We start from the raw sequence: 16,361 nt of genomic DNA, 5'->3' as shown, positions 1-16,361 counted from the left end.
TATAATGTATAGTTCAGCAGTCTTACTATGATGTCATAACTACTTCAAACTGAGCTGTACATGGAGTTTGACTTTAGGAAGACACTGAATGTTGTTGCGCCGTCTAGAGATGTGGAACGTGTTCACACTGCAGTGTTTTTTGTGTTTGTGTGAAACTGTGAGTACAGTTTATATCAAAAGTGGGATCTTGAAGAAATTAGACACAATGGACATACTAATTATATTGTTTTATAATTATGTTCCAGTTAACATCCACTGTAATTAATCAATGTTATACCGAATTACAGTGATACAAAGGTAACAAAGCCTGCCTACTAGCTAGACAACTAAAACTCACTGGTGAACACATGATATTTTGTTTGTTTAATTCATGCAAAAAAACCCGACATGCTGCAGTGTCAAGGGGCAGCTATACAGTAAGTTAAAACAAATAAAGGTATTTCCCAAAAAGCTGAACTATGGATTTTGACACTAAAATACATCTGACCCAGGAGTTAGAGTAGAATACAAACTCCTCCTCAGGACATTAAAACCCCCAAAAGTTGGCTCACTAAGCTACAGCCCTGAGTGGTAGTGGGTAAGACAGTACATATTTAAAAGTATCAAAAGGAGGTTTCAAGTCAATTATTTTTCACCTCATGTCAACATTAAAGTTACACAATAAAACACACCATAATTTCTATTACAAATACTTGTAACATATGCCTTTTCCATTCTTAGAGCAAACAAAGCTAAACATAGGCTATGGACTGCTTTTGGCACAAAACATGTCCTAAAGCATGGAGACAGTTAAGGTGACAAGTATCTGCATGCCTGCAGGAGAGCATGTTGAAATTCTCAGCTTTATCCACCAGAGGGAGGAAGTGGGTTTAAATAGTCCCTCATACCAGTTGCCAGTCCATAGATGCTAGAAAAGACATACAACATAATAAATGTCTCCTTCTTTGGCAAAGTGTAGCGGTGGGTGCTCAGAGCCAAAACCGTTCTAATATAATACAGACGGTGGTATATTCTCTTATATCAGCCATGATGGAAGACACAAACATTACAAATGATACGCTGATGTGGGAGTCTCGCTCTCCAATCATTTTCTTACATGACAGAACAACACTGACAGGTCATGTGCTTGGAGGTGCCTTCTACTTCTTCTACACTGGGTGAAGATGAATCACGCAGCACCTTATCGCCTCCCTCTTCTTGGACTTTAACTCCTGGCCCATTTCCATCCAGGGCAATGTCCTGAAACACTTTGTCTTGCAACTCTTTCCCTGTCTGAGGTGAAGCAGATGTATCAGGCCCTAAGACGTGTTCTTCTCCTTCCTCAGTGATAATCACTCGTTCCACAGTGAGCATGCCTTCATTGTCCTCCTGGCCGTGACCGTTGTCAGTTGTAGCATCACTGTATCCCAGGAACACAAGAGTGACCGGGCCTTCCTCCAACCTCAGATCCTCCATGTTTTCTACTTCTCCAACATTGTCTCTAACTGCCATGATGCTTCTCTTCTCTTTCTTATCCTCCTTTTTTCCCATAATTGCAGCACAGTTCTCATTCTTCAGCTCAGCTTCCAAGTCGTAGCTTCTAGAGCTGTCTAACTGCTTGTTGTCCTCTTCTGACCAGACTTTTACCTCTGGAGCTCTGTTGACATCTACTCTCTCTAGCTTTGTCTCTGCCTTGTTTGGCGTGACTGTGACATCATCCAGCAGCACCTTCATCCCGACCCCATCAATAGCGCTCAAGATCTGCCCGAGCTCTTCAGTGGAGGGTTGGGCTCCCATTCCCCCGACAGCGTGGATACTCTTCCGGCCATCGTCGAAGATGGTGGTAGCCGTCGCTGCACCAGCTGGTGTGGACACGGGGGCCACTGACCTGATGACGGTGGCACCTGTCTTAGGATCTCTTTCGACCTGCACTGCCACTGTTCCCAGGACTGCAATATAGGAGACAGAACAGAATTCAAACTAGAAAGATAAAATGCTAGAAGGTAGACAACACTCAAGGCTAAATTACAGATAAATATTAACATTCTCTCCAGCTGAAGTAATTTTTTATCTAAGGCTATTTTTTTTATCTTATCAAACTGTCCTTATGTTAATTATGTATCATAGACCTAGGTGTAATTTAAACGTGAGAGGTACAAAGGTTAATGCCAGGTCAGGATCAGAGCTTTGTGTAACTATTAAGTGCTAGTACAATAGACAATATAATGAGACACAATAAGCAAAACACAACAGCTTTTTACTCCACACAGCCCTCCAGCGGGCATAAAAAATTAACCAACAGAAATTGGTTTGAAAAAAGTGGGCTAAATATAACGTTGTTCTCGGGCCATTCTCCTCTGCCCCTTTGTCATATCCTGAGGGCAGAGCCACAATAAATAAAGCGGTCATCATTTCAAGAGGAGCATAAAGGGACTAATGCAAATAGCTAATGAGATTCTGTAGCCTAGATTTCTGTTTATCAACTCATACACAGTCACTGGAAAAAGACTGTATATATTTAAAAGACATTATTGTTTGTGTGGTATTAGTTTAAGCAGACTGTGTTTGACTATTGTTGTAACTTAGATAAAGATCAGATCACATTTTATGACCAATTTATGAAGAAATCCAGGTAATTACAAAGGGTTCACATACTATTTTCTGCAACTGTATTTATAATTATTCATGGTAAAACATTTTGAGCCACATATACTGAATATGCTCCATCCTGTAATTACACAATACCGAATACTGAGCATATAAATGTGTGATAAGTTACAACAAAGTCTATTCCTGTGCTTCACCTGATCTGCCTTCTTGCCCACTTTCATGAAACATCCTTTGTGCCATATGTATGGAGAAGTGATCCCCAGCGTCTTTCTTCCCTGAAGAAAGAACAGAAGAAAGAAAAGTATACGTTGCACTATATGTACTGTATTTTTGCTTAGAAATCAGAATATGTAAATCCTTAGTCTTTGTTTTGCCTTCTGTAAGTGAAAACTGAAATCACCAAAAAGAAGAAATTCAAGTTGTATATAATGACAGGGCCCCCTATATAATATCACTTCAGTTCCAAATGTCACACAGACAGTAAGTTATACTGATTTGTCAGAATCAGAGCTCTTGAATTGCTTCACACACACAAACACACACTTTTTGCTGCAGTACTCTTGTAATTTATGTATTTCCTTAGACAAAAAGTGAGGAAAATTCCCGATTTCACGTCTTCTGTTTTTCTTGTCTTCAAAATACATATCAGTTTTGTGGAGACTTTGCATGAATCCTAATTTTTATATTCTAGGATGAATTTTGGGTAATAGTAAATCATTAGCAGCCTTCTCTCTTTAAATTGAAATATCCACCTGTGTATTTGTAATGTTCATATTTGAGTTTCCCTCCCAATTTCTCAGTAACTTCTGTGCAAAAGGTGAAAAGAGTCAGGATAAACTGGCCATAATGGTATTCGTGTACAGCAGAATGAGTCACAGGCAGGCAGAATGTAAGAAATGTTGTTAAAGTCAAAGTAAAGCTGTTTCTCAACCGTGGCTCCATTCTGTCACCCTGATTTAAATTTCTATTCTTATGGTAAATTATCATCTGTCAAGAAAGAATAGATTCTAGGCAGGCATAGTCATGAGAGTGACAAAGAAGAGATGGAAGCTGATGGTAAGCTCATGATGATTCCAGCCCAGCTGACTTCTTACCTTGTGCGTCCTCTTCAGTGGCAGCCTGCGTAAAAGAAAGAGACAATTTTAAGTGCTCTCCATGGTCAGTCACTTAAAAGAGACACTGAGTCTGCAACTTTAAACACATGCCTCCCCCTGTCTTTCCCAACTTGTGCCCTGCCATAAATATTTCACGGTCATCATCAGAGAAGTGTTGAACCAAGCTTAGTCCTATCACGTTAAGAGGCGCTGAGGTTATTTTGCTCAACAGCCATTTCAGTCCTGCAGTTGGTCGCCAGTGTTAGACTGAGCTAAATCTGGGCTGTACAGTATAGCGGAACATTTGGTGGAGTTTAAAGTTAACATGCAATGATGCATTTGCTTGATGTAAGAAAAGATTTATGATAGGATACAATATATGATAAATGTAGGCCAATATTAATGTATTAAAATCAACGTTAGCTTTAGTTTACAGTGGAAGAATTCAAACTGCAACGCAGAAATAGTAAAAATCTCCCTGCTTAAATGCGTAAGCAGACCATTTGTTTCATTATTTACCAAATTCAGGGTAAAGTTCTGGAAAGAGTTACTCATGCAGCACTAAATCATTATGTGGTAGTACTGTCATCTATTTTTTATTTTAAAATTCCATACACTCACATCCCCTGTGTACAGGCCAGTGGACTATTTTCTCTTTCTGTACTTGTGTGTGTAACATTTGTTTATCTAACAGTATTTAACTGCCTGGCATGTAGCAAGAGGCCAAACTGAATCCAATTTGCATCTTTTGACTTAAGAGATATTTTTGCTCCAAATTTCATATTCCCTAGTTATCAATCAGCTGAGATTTGAAGTTCAGCCTTTAAAGAGAATTTTAGCTAAAAGCAGACATTGTGCTGTTTACTCACTCACTGCCTACACAGCATGTCAAATCACCAAATATTTTGGGGCTATTCACGTCTCTCAATTTTAAACCCCATTTTGCAAGAAAATCTGGATAATTTCAGGTGAAATTTTACACTGCAGATGATGAAATCTCTCAGAAGTTGCTGTGTATTTAAGGCTATTTTGTCTGTGTGCATGAATTTATGGTACTCTGGCTGCGGCTGTACAGTTGACAGATTCTTTGTTTTCTTCTTGGGAGGCTTGTTCCTCTATTCTGGCATCAGCTGCCTCTTCCTGCTTGTCCTAAGGCGTCTTTTGACTTTTGGTTTCTTTCCTGATACACACACACACACACACACACACACACACACACACACACACACACACACACACACAGAGAGAGCAGTGGACCAAGAAAAAAGAGATGTTGTTATATGTGTGTGTTTATGTCCTAGTCTACAATCCATCACATCAACTGTCAAATGGCTGGCTTAATTTGATATTTGATCTTGTCCTGGTCAATATAGAAGTGTATCTGTGACTGTGCTCTCTGCTTCATGCTACATATTTCTATCTTTATAAATATGTGAACCTTGCACATTTGTTTTCTGCATGCCGGCAGAGTGTACCTTGAAAACCAGAGGTAGGCAAAAGCATGGATGCTAGCATTTGGATTTCATCACCTGTAGCTTGCCAGCTAATTAAGCTAAATTCTTTCTCTGCAAGTACTAATGTAAGATCAGACTGGTATTTCAATCTAATAACCATTTTTGTCTGCTTAGCTTCCACTAAAAAGGATTTTATGATGAGGACTAACCCATATCTTTAGTGTAAACAAGTGTAAACTTCCTCAAATTCAATAAAGAACAGGACAGCAGACTGCTGTTGTCTGAGCGTGACAGTGAAAAGGTGTCACAGGTCTGCGCCACAGCTCCGAGCCCCAGCCATTCAGCTTCTGGAGTTGAGATACAGTCACTCATGCCTGGCCATGGCGTGAGTGGGATTGCCAACCTGAAACCTGACAATGCCTTTTTTCAAACACTTGATTCCCAGAACTCTTGGTTCATTCTTTCAACTCTCCACACACATCTGAGCCATGTGTCTATGCATTGGCCCCACTCTTGGTGGGCGGGACCAGGCAAAAACAAATAGACATTCATTGCAGCGGAGATGCTGAGAATGCTATCATCTCCTTTGGCCTTAGGTAATTCTGCTTCAAATTTAGCTGCCACAAAGATGAAGGAAGCATTGTTGTATCTTCAGGCTAAACTCATTCAGCTGCAGCCGAAATGGTCTGTCCCTGCCGCTAGCGACGCACTTGCCCTGAGGCAACGGGTGTTTGGAGAAAGCAGAAATGTGCTGCACACTGTTTGTGTAGGAGGCTGCTACAGTGTGCATGATGTGGCACTGGGCTACATAGATAATGTAGGTTGTTATGTGTTGTTTATTTAAGAGCGTGTCCTGCAGGGAACAGTGAAGTAGTGTAATGCATAACGGCTAAGTGCAAAGAATCCCCTACCCTTACAAAAAGAATGTTCCTTTTCTGTTTTTCTGTCAGAACCATTTTCTCTCCGTTAACATCATCTTATTGTATTCAACACTAGAGCCAGAGTTTAAATCAAATGTATTTCCTCCTGTTGTGCAGGTTGACATAGTAACAAGGGATCCCTGGTTCTGGAGGAAACCAGTGAGCTGTCTGCACATCAAATGCAACATGTAACTAAAAACAGCTTGCTTATATGTTGCTGGGAGTAAGTCAGACTCATGATGAAGTCCAAGAAGTCTCTCCAACACACAAAGCGCAGCTCAGCTTGGCAACATTCATAACACATGACATGAGGGTGGGACACACTAGTGGTCAGTTTTTAACATGAAGCAGCTGGGAAGGAGGGAAAACTATGAAAACAAAATGGGTAGATCCCTGCTCTCAGTCTTCACAGCTTTTATTCCCCCAAAAGCAACATTTTGACATTTTGGGGAAAATGCTTATTCTCTTTGTGGCTGAGACTTAGATGAGAACATTGATACCACTCTTATGTCTAACAGCCACTTAGCTTAGCTTAACACAAATACTGGAAACAAGGAGAGACAGCTAGTCTGGGCCTGACAACAAAATGCACCTCTAAAGTTCACTGTAAATTTTGTACTTTTAAAATGTACAAACCAAAGTTACTTGAAAGCCTTTTCTGTAGTCTAACAAACACAAAATAATTCAAATTTCTAGGAATGTTATCACTACTTACCTCTCACATATAAGAAGTCCTCCTGTAAGTTATCTCTCAACAGCAAAAACCTTCCAAAAAAGCAGGTTATTATGAACTGAAACGACACCAACTGCTGTATATCTTCTACTAACAACAGAAAGAATTTGATCCAAGAACACTGTACTTATGACGGTGGGTTACACCCCATTTCAATATAATTCTTTGGTAACACCCCTTTGCAGTCATGTTCCTTGAAGATAAGGACTCCTACTGTATGAAGCAAAGTAGTGAGAGAGACAGTGAGAGAGAGAGGGGATATATTTAGGAGACGTGACCGACAGATTAAAGCAGGGAGATACAGCTGGCACAGTGCAGGGATGCCGAGAGAAATAGTTCAGTGACACAGCACATTGTATGCATGCTGACACCATATCTGCACTGTTAATGTAAGCTGTAAACAAGCTGAGGTCCACTCCAGGCCTCCACTGTCCCTGGTGAAGTGGGTCACTTGAGTTTGGGCAGATTTTGCATTTGAGAGAGAGGGTTCAAGCAGGCCCCACTCAGGCCCTCAAACCTTTTATTTCACAGATCAGTGATTATTGGCCAGAAAGATAACTGGGGAAAGTTCTTAGCACGCTCACTTCAGGCAGTGCAGATCAAGTTTGACCGTTCCACAGAAGTGACATGAGTGAATGTTGGGGCGGTAAGATTATTTTGACATGAGGTGAAAGTTTAAGTTGGTTTAAGGCAGACTGAAGCGGACAATAAAAAGGCAAAAGTAAGGACAGAAAGAAAGACATTCTCACCGCTATGGCTTGCAGCCTTTTATTGGTACTTCTCTGCCTCGTATGCTAGAAGACATATTAATTACTGATCACACTGAGAACTGTAACCAACCAATTTTTGAATCAGGATGTTATCTATTCAATTAGAATTTCTCCTTAGACATATGCATACGCACATAGGCTTAAAATAAAAGTAATGCTCCTTGATTCATAATCCTGTGACAGACTTCACACTTCATGCAAGCATGTTACATCAAAGTGTCTCTCTGCAAAGGGCCGTCTCTTTGAAGTCAGCAGGCTTATAAACCCTTTGAGATGTATAATAATTTACCATTAAAGACTGTTTGTTAGTCCACCAGAGATAACGGAATATCTGCTTCAGGCCCCCGCTTCTTGATGAGCTGCCCAACTAGAGAGTGTTAATTCATATCTCCATTTTGCATCTGAAAATGAGGTGATAGAGTTGTAGGATGTTTAGTATAACCCTGTGTGCTCTTTCCTGACCCTACATAATATCTCCAGGCTGGATGAGATATCGCTGTGACCTCTGTGCAGGAGGGCTGTTACTTCTCCCCAGTGGGAATCACATTATCATTATTGTACAGGGGGTGACTTCAACAGGAATGTCAATGTACAATGGAGTGTGATGCAATTTAGCTTTAAAATATATGCTTCAATGGTGAAGCTTCTAAAATGGACGTTTTGTTATGACAGTAATATGTGGCATGTATTAGTCATTGTTCCCAGATGATGAATACTACTGACTTTTCCTCTAGCGCCACCATGAGGTTGACTGATTGATTTGAGTGAAAGGTTTCTAATTATTACATGGATTGCTGTGAAAGTTGATACAGATACAGGATGAATTGTATCTATCTGTTGCAGTTTTGGACAGAACGGACCCAAACGCAACGCTTGTCAGTTTACAAAAGAGGTTTATTGAGGGGAAAAAAGGGGAGATGGGAGATGAAAAGGGGTAAATTGGACGCCGGCAGATGTGGGCGCGGAGGGCCGAGGAGCTGGCGGGGCTGGCAAGGCTTGAGTGAGGCGACCGAGAGGGGGCAGGAGGCCGAGGCGAGGAGCGTGGAGGGAAGCCGGGGGGAACGCCGCGGAGGCGAGGCGAGGGGAGAAGGCAGGTAGGCGAGACCAGCTGACTGACTGGATGGCAAAGGTGAGTGGACCTGGCGGGGAGAAACAAAAGACAGGGTTAGTCTCGGGAGACAACAGGTTAGGGAACGAGGTATCAGAGAGCTTGGAACGCTGAAGTGGCACCAGGACTGGAGCGAGAACCGGGGTAGAAATACTGTTGAAGATGAGGCTGATGGCAGGCAGGTGTGGCGGGCGGAGGTGGAGGTTGACGAGACACAGGTGCGGGTCATCAGCCGGGCTCCGGGGCGGAGAGGGAGAGAGCACACACAGGGGGAGGGGAGGAGAAAACAGAAATACGAGACGAAGGAAAAAGAAACAAAAGAGCACAGGGCACTCACCATCAGTTGGGCTGCCACCACAACACTATCAATTTATTCAGTACTTAGGTTTATTAAATACCTGCAAAACTATTGACATTTCCATCAGCCTCAACTGTACACTGTATTTAGTGCTAATGATTAGCATGCTAACATACTAAACTTAGATGTTGAACATGGTAACCGTTAGTTAGGAGCACAGGTATTAGGCATTATTTCATGTAGCACCAAGTTCATCTGATCCTTTTTTGGCCTGACGGGCTTCAGCACATAAAACTTTGTTGTTGGTTTTTATCATAGACTGTAAGAAATGGACGTAGTCATCGTGACGTCACCAGTTGGTTTGTGGACTGCCGTTTCCAAGCCTTGAGTTTGGCCGTTAGGGCGCCGCCGTGGCACTGGATAAGACTGTGGAGCCAGCAGTGCTGTGTGGAGCTAGCTAGCTTGCTTAGCTAGGTGCATCTGTAATTCACGTTAAATGTCATTTTAAGCGAGATGATAATTTTTTGCAAAAAACAGGCTTAAAACAAAATTTACTCACCAGAGAAAATGAACAGCTATCTCCTAATAAGCTTTTCAGCGGCACTGGTTAAATTTACACAATGCCGTGGGTACGTGTCACTCTAGCCTGATTGACAGGTCACCATGGTAATGACTTGTCAATCAAAGATAGTCCGGTCCTGAAGCATGCTCTTCTTTATGTTCTATTTTTCTCTAAATAGAGGTTGCTAATGCAACTGGCAGAGCTTGTTGAAGCAGCAGCCGGTAGCTCCTTCAAACTTCGCTACACTTTTGTTTTTTATCTGTTTTTTCTGGCTTTATTGCCAAAACACTATGACATAAATACAGTCATTAGAAGATGAAGACAGGGTTTTTGGATTAATGAGCAGCAGACCACGATCCACCCGACCCAAACAACCGGACCAGGTGCCATGGCGGGTGCGGGATTCTCTGCACCGTTTCTCTGTCTGACTTCCTGCCCGGTTCATCTACTCTGTGCTGCTTCACAAATAAACAGGCTGTGTATTCTGCGGAGCGGAGTTTCTGGGACGCGCTGCAGTGCTTCTGGTGTGAACACTAGCATTGACTAGAATGGCTGCGATCAGCTCCGGCAGCTGGGCGCAGACAGACTCAGTGAACTTTCGGAGTGAGTCCGGGGTCATGTAAACTTGGTAAATAAATGATTGGTAGTAGGTGGGCCCCGTGATGAAGCCCTGCCCCCACTGTGCTGAGAGTCTAGCTCCGCCCCTGGGATGCACTGATCCAACCGCAACCGACGGAAGAGCACTTAGTTTAATGTTACAGATGTCCAAGTGTGTTATCTATTAAGTTTGCTAACATCAACTCGAGATTTATAGTTAGCAGCTAAAACTCTGTCTGTGGCTAATTTTGCTATAACAGTCAAACATCATGCAAGCACAACAACCCAATGCATAGTACGCTGGCAAAGAACTTATTACTTGCTAGTCCAACAGAAAGAAGGCCAGCTCAGCATCTGTCTTGCATCCTTTTAGCTTTAATCTTGTGCCAAACAGAGATGCTCACAAGTCTCTGAGCAAGAGTCCAAGTCAAGTCTCAAGTCTCTGAGCAAGAGTCCAAGTCAAGTCTCAAGTCTTTGAGCAAGAGTCCAAGTCAAGTCTCAAGTCTTTGAGCAAGAGTCCAAGTCAAGTCTCAAGTCTTTGAGCAAGAGTCCAAGTCAAGTCTCAAGTCTCTGAGCAAGAGTCCAAGTCAAGTCTCAAGTCTCTGAGCTAGAGTCCAAGTCAAGTCTCAAGTCTTTGAGCAAGAGTCCAAGTCAAGTCTCAAGTCTCTGAGCAAGAGTCCAAGTCAAGTCACAAGTCTTTGAGCTAGAGTCCAAGTCAAGTCACAAGTCTCTGAGCAAGAGTCCAAGTCAAGTCTCAAATCTCTGAGCGCGAGTCCAAGTCAAGCCTCAAGTCTCTGAGCGCGAGTCCAAGTCAAGTCTCAAGTCTCTGAGCAAGAGTCCAAGTCAAGTCTCAAGTCTCTGAGCAAGAGTCCAAGTCAAGTCTCAAGTCTTTGAGCTAGAGTCCAAGTCAAGTCTCAAGTCTCTTGTGGTTATTACAAATCCAGGTTGCTAATAAAACTGCATGGCTATAAGGAATTCTGTAACTGTAACCTGTTTTTCATTTACAGAGCACAACCATGTAATGCACAATGCAATTATTGACAGCTTATTAAATACTGTAAGTCAACACACTCCCCAGACTTAAACCCAGTGTAACGTTATAACTAAATTAAACTGTAAGGTTACATGATCAACAATAAACCTGTAACCTCTTTCTAGCCAACGGTAATAATTAAGGTGATGGCAGCCAGCGGGACGTAAATGATTACGTTAATCGACCACAAGTTTGGCAAGTAAACAAACGCTCATTCATCTTTTCATAACGAATGACAGTCGGAGTTAACCCCTCGTTGGTCGTAGCTGAAGCAAGAAGCAAACTAATGTTAGATGGCCAATGCTGAGCTAAACATGTTTACTAACCTCATATTAGAAACCTATGTCGCGTTCAGCGCGTCTTTGTTTGGGTCTTGTTTTATGAAGTTTTAAAGCCAAAGTTTATGAAATGGCACAGCAGCTGCTGGTGTTTGTTGTCCTCTCTCACGTGCGGCCGCGCACAGCAGATGCTACGTGTTACGTATGCAGGTTATAGGTAACGGAGGGAGGGAATAACAGCAAGCTCATCAGACGTTTCCTAAAAATAAACATTCTTCACGAGTTCCCCACCTCGAGTCCGAGTCGAGTCTGAAGTCTTTTGAGGACGAGTCTCAAGTCACTGTGTGTGCGACTTAAGTTGCACTCCGAGTCCGAGTCTCTAACTCGAGTCCCCATCTCTGGTGCCAAGTAATAGCCAGTCTGAAATGTACTCTTGTCCGGTCACTTGCTCTTTTTCCCTTTAGCTTCCTAAGCTTAGACGTTTACTTCTGTCTCTTCGCAGTCCCTGCCATAATACTGAGAATGCAGAGCAAACGTCTTCCAAAGAATTTACATTGTACATTATATACTTTTTGCTTTTTATAGCTTGCTTGCTTAAGAGTCCAAAAATTCAATGTTGGCTCTCCTAGCAAAAGGTTGCAATCTACACTGCTGATGCATCGCGTAGTATGCACATTATTCAAATGAACAGATGGACCGATATCAATATCAGATCGGTGCATCCCTAATTTACAACTCTGGTTAGTTGCTAAACAACATTTTGTTGTACCAGGTGTAATGACAAAACCATTAAAATTCCACAAATCCCTGCAGCCATAATCTTGTGGAAAGCGTTCCCAGAATAGTGGAAGTTGTTATAACTATATTAATGCCCAGAGTTTTGGAATGAGATGCTCAACATCACATATGGATGTAATGTTCAGGTGTACACATGACTATGGAAGGCACTTTACATGCTGAGTTACAGAAGTAGCAGTAGCAAGATGGGTTGTAGCAGTAGTGACGGATGTACAGTAGTCTTACTTTAGAATCTCACTGACATAAAGTTGTCACAAAAAGTCAAGTGATCATACACAGACCAAAGCACAGAAGAGATCACAAGAAACACAAAGATCAAGATAAATTAGATTGGTGACACACAACATCCGGTGAGGTGGGAAGTGTTCCACAGGTGGGAAATGTACTGCGTCTTTGTGACATGTGAAGGAGGAATAATGAGGAGCTGTGACTGTTTGTGAAGGAGGCGCACTGCTGGGAGTTGTTGCTCTGTTTGAACATGAGAAAAAAGCTCATTGAGAAGCACAAGGTCACTGACAACCCCGGGGGAACTTGCTATCTCCTCATGACAGCAGCTTCAGACGATACACACACACACACACACACACACACACACACGCAGACTTATGCAACAACACTCAGCACTGAGAGTTAATATGAACATGCTACTGTATGTGTGGTGGGTGTATGTGTGCGCCTGGAGCTTACTAACATGAGAGATGGGTGACAAGGGTGGTTGATGTTTTGTTGGCAGTGTAACCACCCTTTCACAGACACCATTATTCTCATGGTAGCCTTGTCGAAACAAGCTCATATGATGGATGTTAATCATATGAGACCATGCGTATCACTTCCTCTGGACAGATAGACAGACAACCAGATAGCTAAACAGCCTGATGATAAGAAGCATAAAAATGAAGAAAGGCGAACAGATGTGGATTGAATTCCATAGAGGTTTATGACCCAGGAGAAATCCCCACGGTCTAAAGAACAGAACAGAAAGTCTCTTTGCATCGTGCACATGACTCACATTTATAGCCATTCAGTAGGCTGACATAGTATTTTTATTAAGTAAAATCACTTGATCAACAAAGAAGAGATGTAATGGCACTGTTTTTGAGGAAATATTGTAATCTTTAAATAACAATATTTGTTTTGCCAGGAAATCAGCATCATTGGTCTTTGTTCTGACTTGTGCAATCATTTGCTCATAATTTTAATTACCAAAAAGAAGAAATTTAAGTTTCATTTATTTATCTTACTTACAAAACTTATCTTTTTTTGCCAGGATAGGGCCCCCTACACTTGTTCACCAGGGGGTGTGAATATTTCCGTACTGCAATTTGACTGGTGCAAATCTGTGTTGGCAGGCACAAAAGTTTGTTATATGACCACACTGGCTGTTAAAGCTGCTATAATCAGTATTTTTATAATGAAAATCTATCAAACTCCATGTGTGATATTAGAGGTGTTGACAAACCAAAGCAGAATTATCACCAAAATCTGCTCCCCTCGGCTCTGCAAATATACAGTTTTGATTCACTCTCACTGCTCTCAGAGTGTCACTTTTGGCTGCAGCAAGAAGCTTCTTTCAGTGAAAAAGTTCTAGAAACAAGAGCAATATTTCCCTCTTTTCGTGTTTTAAGGTGGATGCATTTTATTTCATATGTCATCTCACAATGATTGCAAGCAGTTTGTGTGACCAACCCAGAGGGAAAAATGACATTTTTAGTGTGATCTATTTGTGGGCTGGAAAGAAACACAGGGGAGAAAAAATGCTGTGCTACTTCAGCATGCAAAAACTGACCACTTTCATGTTTACCGCTCCAGCTTAACTGTTTCAGCTAAGGAAAATCTGGACGACATGCAGAAACTAGCTTTTCATATATACTTTTCTGTAAAAAACAAAACAACCGGAGGCTGCTTGCTTGTGAGAAGTGAAAGTGTTTACTGAAGCTTCTGATGCACACAGTTAAAAGTGCACATACTGATGAAGAACATAACAATGGGAGCACTGTAACACACAGGTAGATGGAAAATGTGTTTCAAGCTCAACACTTAGGCATCTTTTGATATTGACTACAATTGGAATCACAGAAAATGATGATATGCCATCCTCCTAGAGCTTTTGGAAGTTCTTCTAAAGGGTGGCAAAATGAATGCGGATATTTTGATAATTAATTTAGTCTCTCTGGCAATTTTAGTGCCCAGTCATGATTTAGGTGACTTCTCTCTAGTTGTGCAGGAGAAGCAGACGCATGTATCACTTGTAGGAGGGGCAGCATCTTATTTTCTCCAACATCTTCTCCCAGGGGGTTTAAAATGGCCTTTTACAGCTGTCTCTTCCTTTTAACACACTCACTGTTCAAGTCTGTCGAGAAGTGACGAGAGTGGGTGTGAAGTGTTTGAGCATCAGTGGTGCGCAAGAGATGAGGCACTGTGTGCTTCTGGTTTTAAGTTCAATTATAACCGAAGTACCTGCTCTTCTTGTCAAGAAGTGTGTGGGATAGCAATCTTCAGAGTAGCAGAATCCCACAGGAACCTAGGAGGCAGAAATCAATCTCAGATTCTGTTTCAACATATTGAAAAGAGAAAAATGACTTTTGTTCCGTTACCATTGGTGCATCCTGTGTGACAATGCGAGCCTATCTGAGCCAGGTCAGTTAAAGGTCCAGTGTGTAATATTTCTGAAGATCTATTGACAGAAATGCAATATAAGATCCATATCCTTGTTTTCAGTGAACATAATGAACTGTTATATTTTTATTACCTTACCTTTTATTCCACCGTTGTTTGTAAATCAATAAATCATAATCAACGGTCAAATAGTAACACAAGTCTTGCCGATGTCCACCTGAGATCAAACGTCGGCATTAAAAGTATTGGAACGGTAAGGCAAATTCTTTTGTTTTTGTTGTTGTAAAAAGCTGCAGTAAAAGCCTGGAATGGCATCACAAATGAAGAATGCAACAGTTTGGTGATGTCGATGGGTCGCAGGCTTATTATTTGTTCCTTTACTTTTGCTCACCTTAGAATGCTGTAGTCTAATACAAACAGTGGTATGTCCTGAGTTGTTTAACACATCGAGATGTGAATACCACAAAATGAGAGCTGAAATTCTGAACTCTGTCTCATACTCATCTTTAGATCTTAAACCCAAATGTCTTCAGTGAACAACAAAAACAAAGGAATTTGCCTTACCGTTCCAATACTTTTGGAGGGGACTGTAGCAGCCAGCGAGCAGCGGAGTGTTAGCGTCTATGCTAGACGTATTATCTACAATGTGTCTCAAATCCTACTACAGTCAATACTGAGCTGGGGAACTGCTGCGGGATTGGTGACGCAGTGATCTGTCCCTACAATGGCCAAACGTATAACATATAAAGGATTTGCATGAACAAACACTTTGCATACACTGCAATACCCTTAGCACTACTTAATGCACATTAATCACATTATCACATTAAGCCTGTGGCAAAGAACCTTGGTGTTTGGTTTGATAGTAATTTAAATTTCGAGCAGCACACCACAAAGCTTGTTCAATCATGTTTTTATCAACTTAGAAATATAGCAAAAATTCGATCTATGTTAACTTTTAAGGACACCGAGACCATTTTACACACCTTCATCTCATCACGCCTGGATTATTGCAACAGCCGTTTCACCTGTTTAACCCAAAAATCTATTGATCGACTCCAGACTATCCAGAACTCAGCTGCCAGGCTTTTAACCAGAACAAAGAAATATGACCACATTACTCCTATTTTAGCTTCATTACACTGGCTCCCAGTATGTTTTAGAATTGACTTTAAAATTCTATTGATCACTTTTAAAGCTCTTCATGGCCTCTCGCCTTGTTATATTTCTGACCTTTTAGTCCCATACGCACCAGCACGCACCTTGAGATCCTCGGGCAGAGGTCTGCTGTCTGTTCCAGAGTCTCGACTGAAAACTAAAGGGGACAGAGCGTTTGCTGTCAGGGCCCCGAGGCTCTGGAACAGCCTGCCCGAGGAAATCAGGTCGGCTGAGTCAGTGAACTCTTTTAAGTCCCTTCTTAAAACATACTTTTATAGGAGAGCCTTTCCCGATCTTATTTGACTTATCTTATTTTATCCCTTTTATTTTATTGTATTTTACTAATTTTATAT

At 41.6% G+C, this 16,361-nt stretch overlaps 1 protein-coding gene across 7 annotated transcripts in view; it reads right to left on the bottom strand.

Annotated features, from left to right (window-relative positions):
- Positions 1 to 212: 212 nt before the first annotated feature.
- LOC123962886 overlaps positions 213 to 16,361 on the bottom strand; it is an 18,896-nt gene continuing 2,747 nt past the window's right edge. For 4 of the 7 annotated variants that reach the window (XM_046039369.1, XM_046039360.1, XM_046039385.1 and 1 more), the window contains 5 exons: positions 14,829 to 14,908; positions 14,692 to 14,755; positions 3,684 to 3,708; positions 2,784 to 2,864; positions 213 to 1,928 (listed from right to left, as the gene is read on the bottom strand). In XM_046039369.1, coding sequence (XP_045895325.1) covers positions 1,093 to 1,928; positions 2,784 to 2,829 — 882 coding nt within the window. In that variant the 5' untranslated portion in view covers positions 2,830 to 2,864; positions 3,684 to 3,708; positions 14,692 to 14,755; positions 14,829 to 14,908 and the 3' untranslated portion in view covers positions 213 to 1,092. Of the gene's footprint in view, positions 1,929 to 2,783; positions 2,865 to 3,683; positions 3,709 to 6,772; positions 6,861 to 11,769; positions 14,585 to 14,691; positions 14,756 to 14,828; positions 14,909 to 16,361 lie in introns of those variants that run through there. The other 3 variants (XM_046039395.1, XM_046039402.1, XR_006823093.1) reach the window with 3 other exon arrangements.

This window comes from Micropterus dolomieu, linkage group LG02 (genome assembly GCF_021292245.1).
Source record: "Micropterus dolomieu isolate WLL.071019.BEF.003 ecotype Adirondacks linkage group LG02, ASM2129224v1, whole genome shotgun sequence".
In the NCBI taxonomy this organism is placed as follows: Eukaryota; Metazoa; Chordata; class Actinopteri; order Centrarchiformes; family Centrarchidae; genus Micropterus; species Micropterus dolomieu.
Note: the sequence above shows the minus strand (reverse complement) of the source record. Positions and strands in the feature narration are given on the sequence as shown.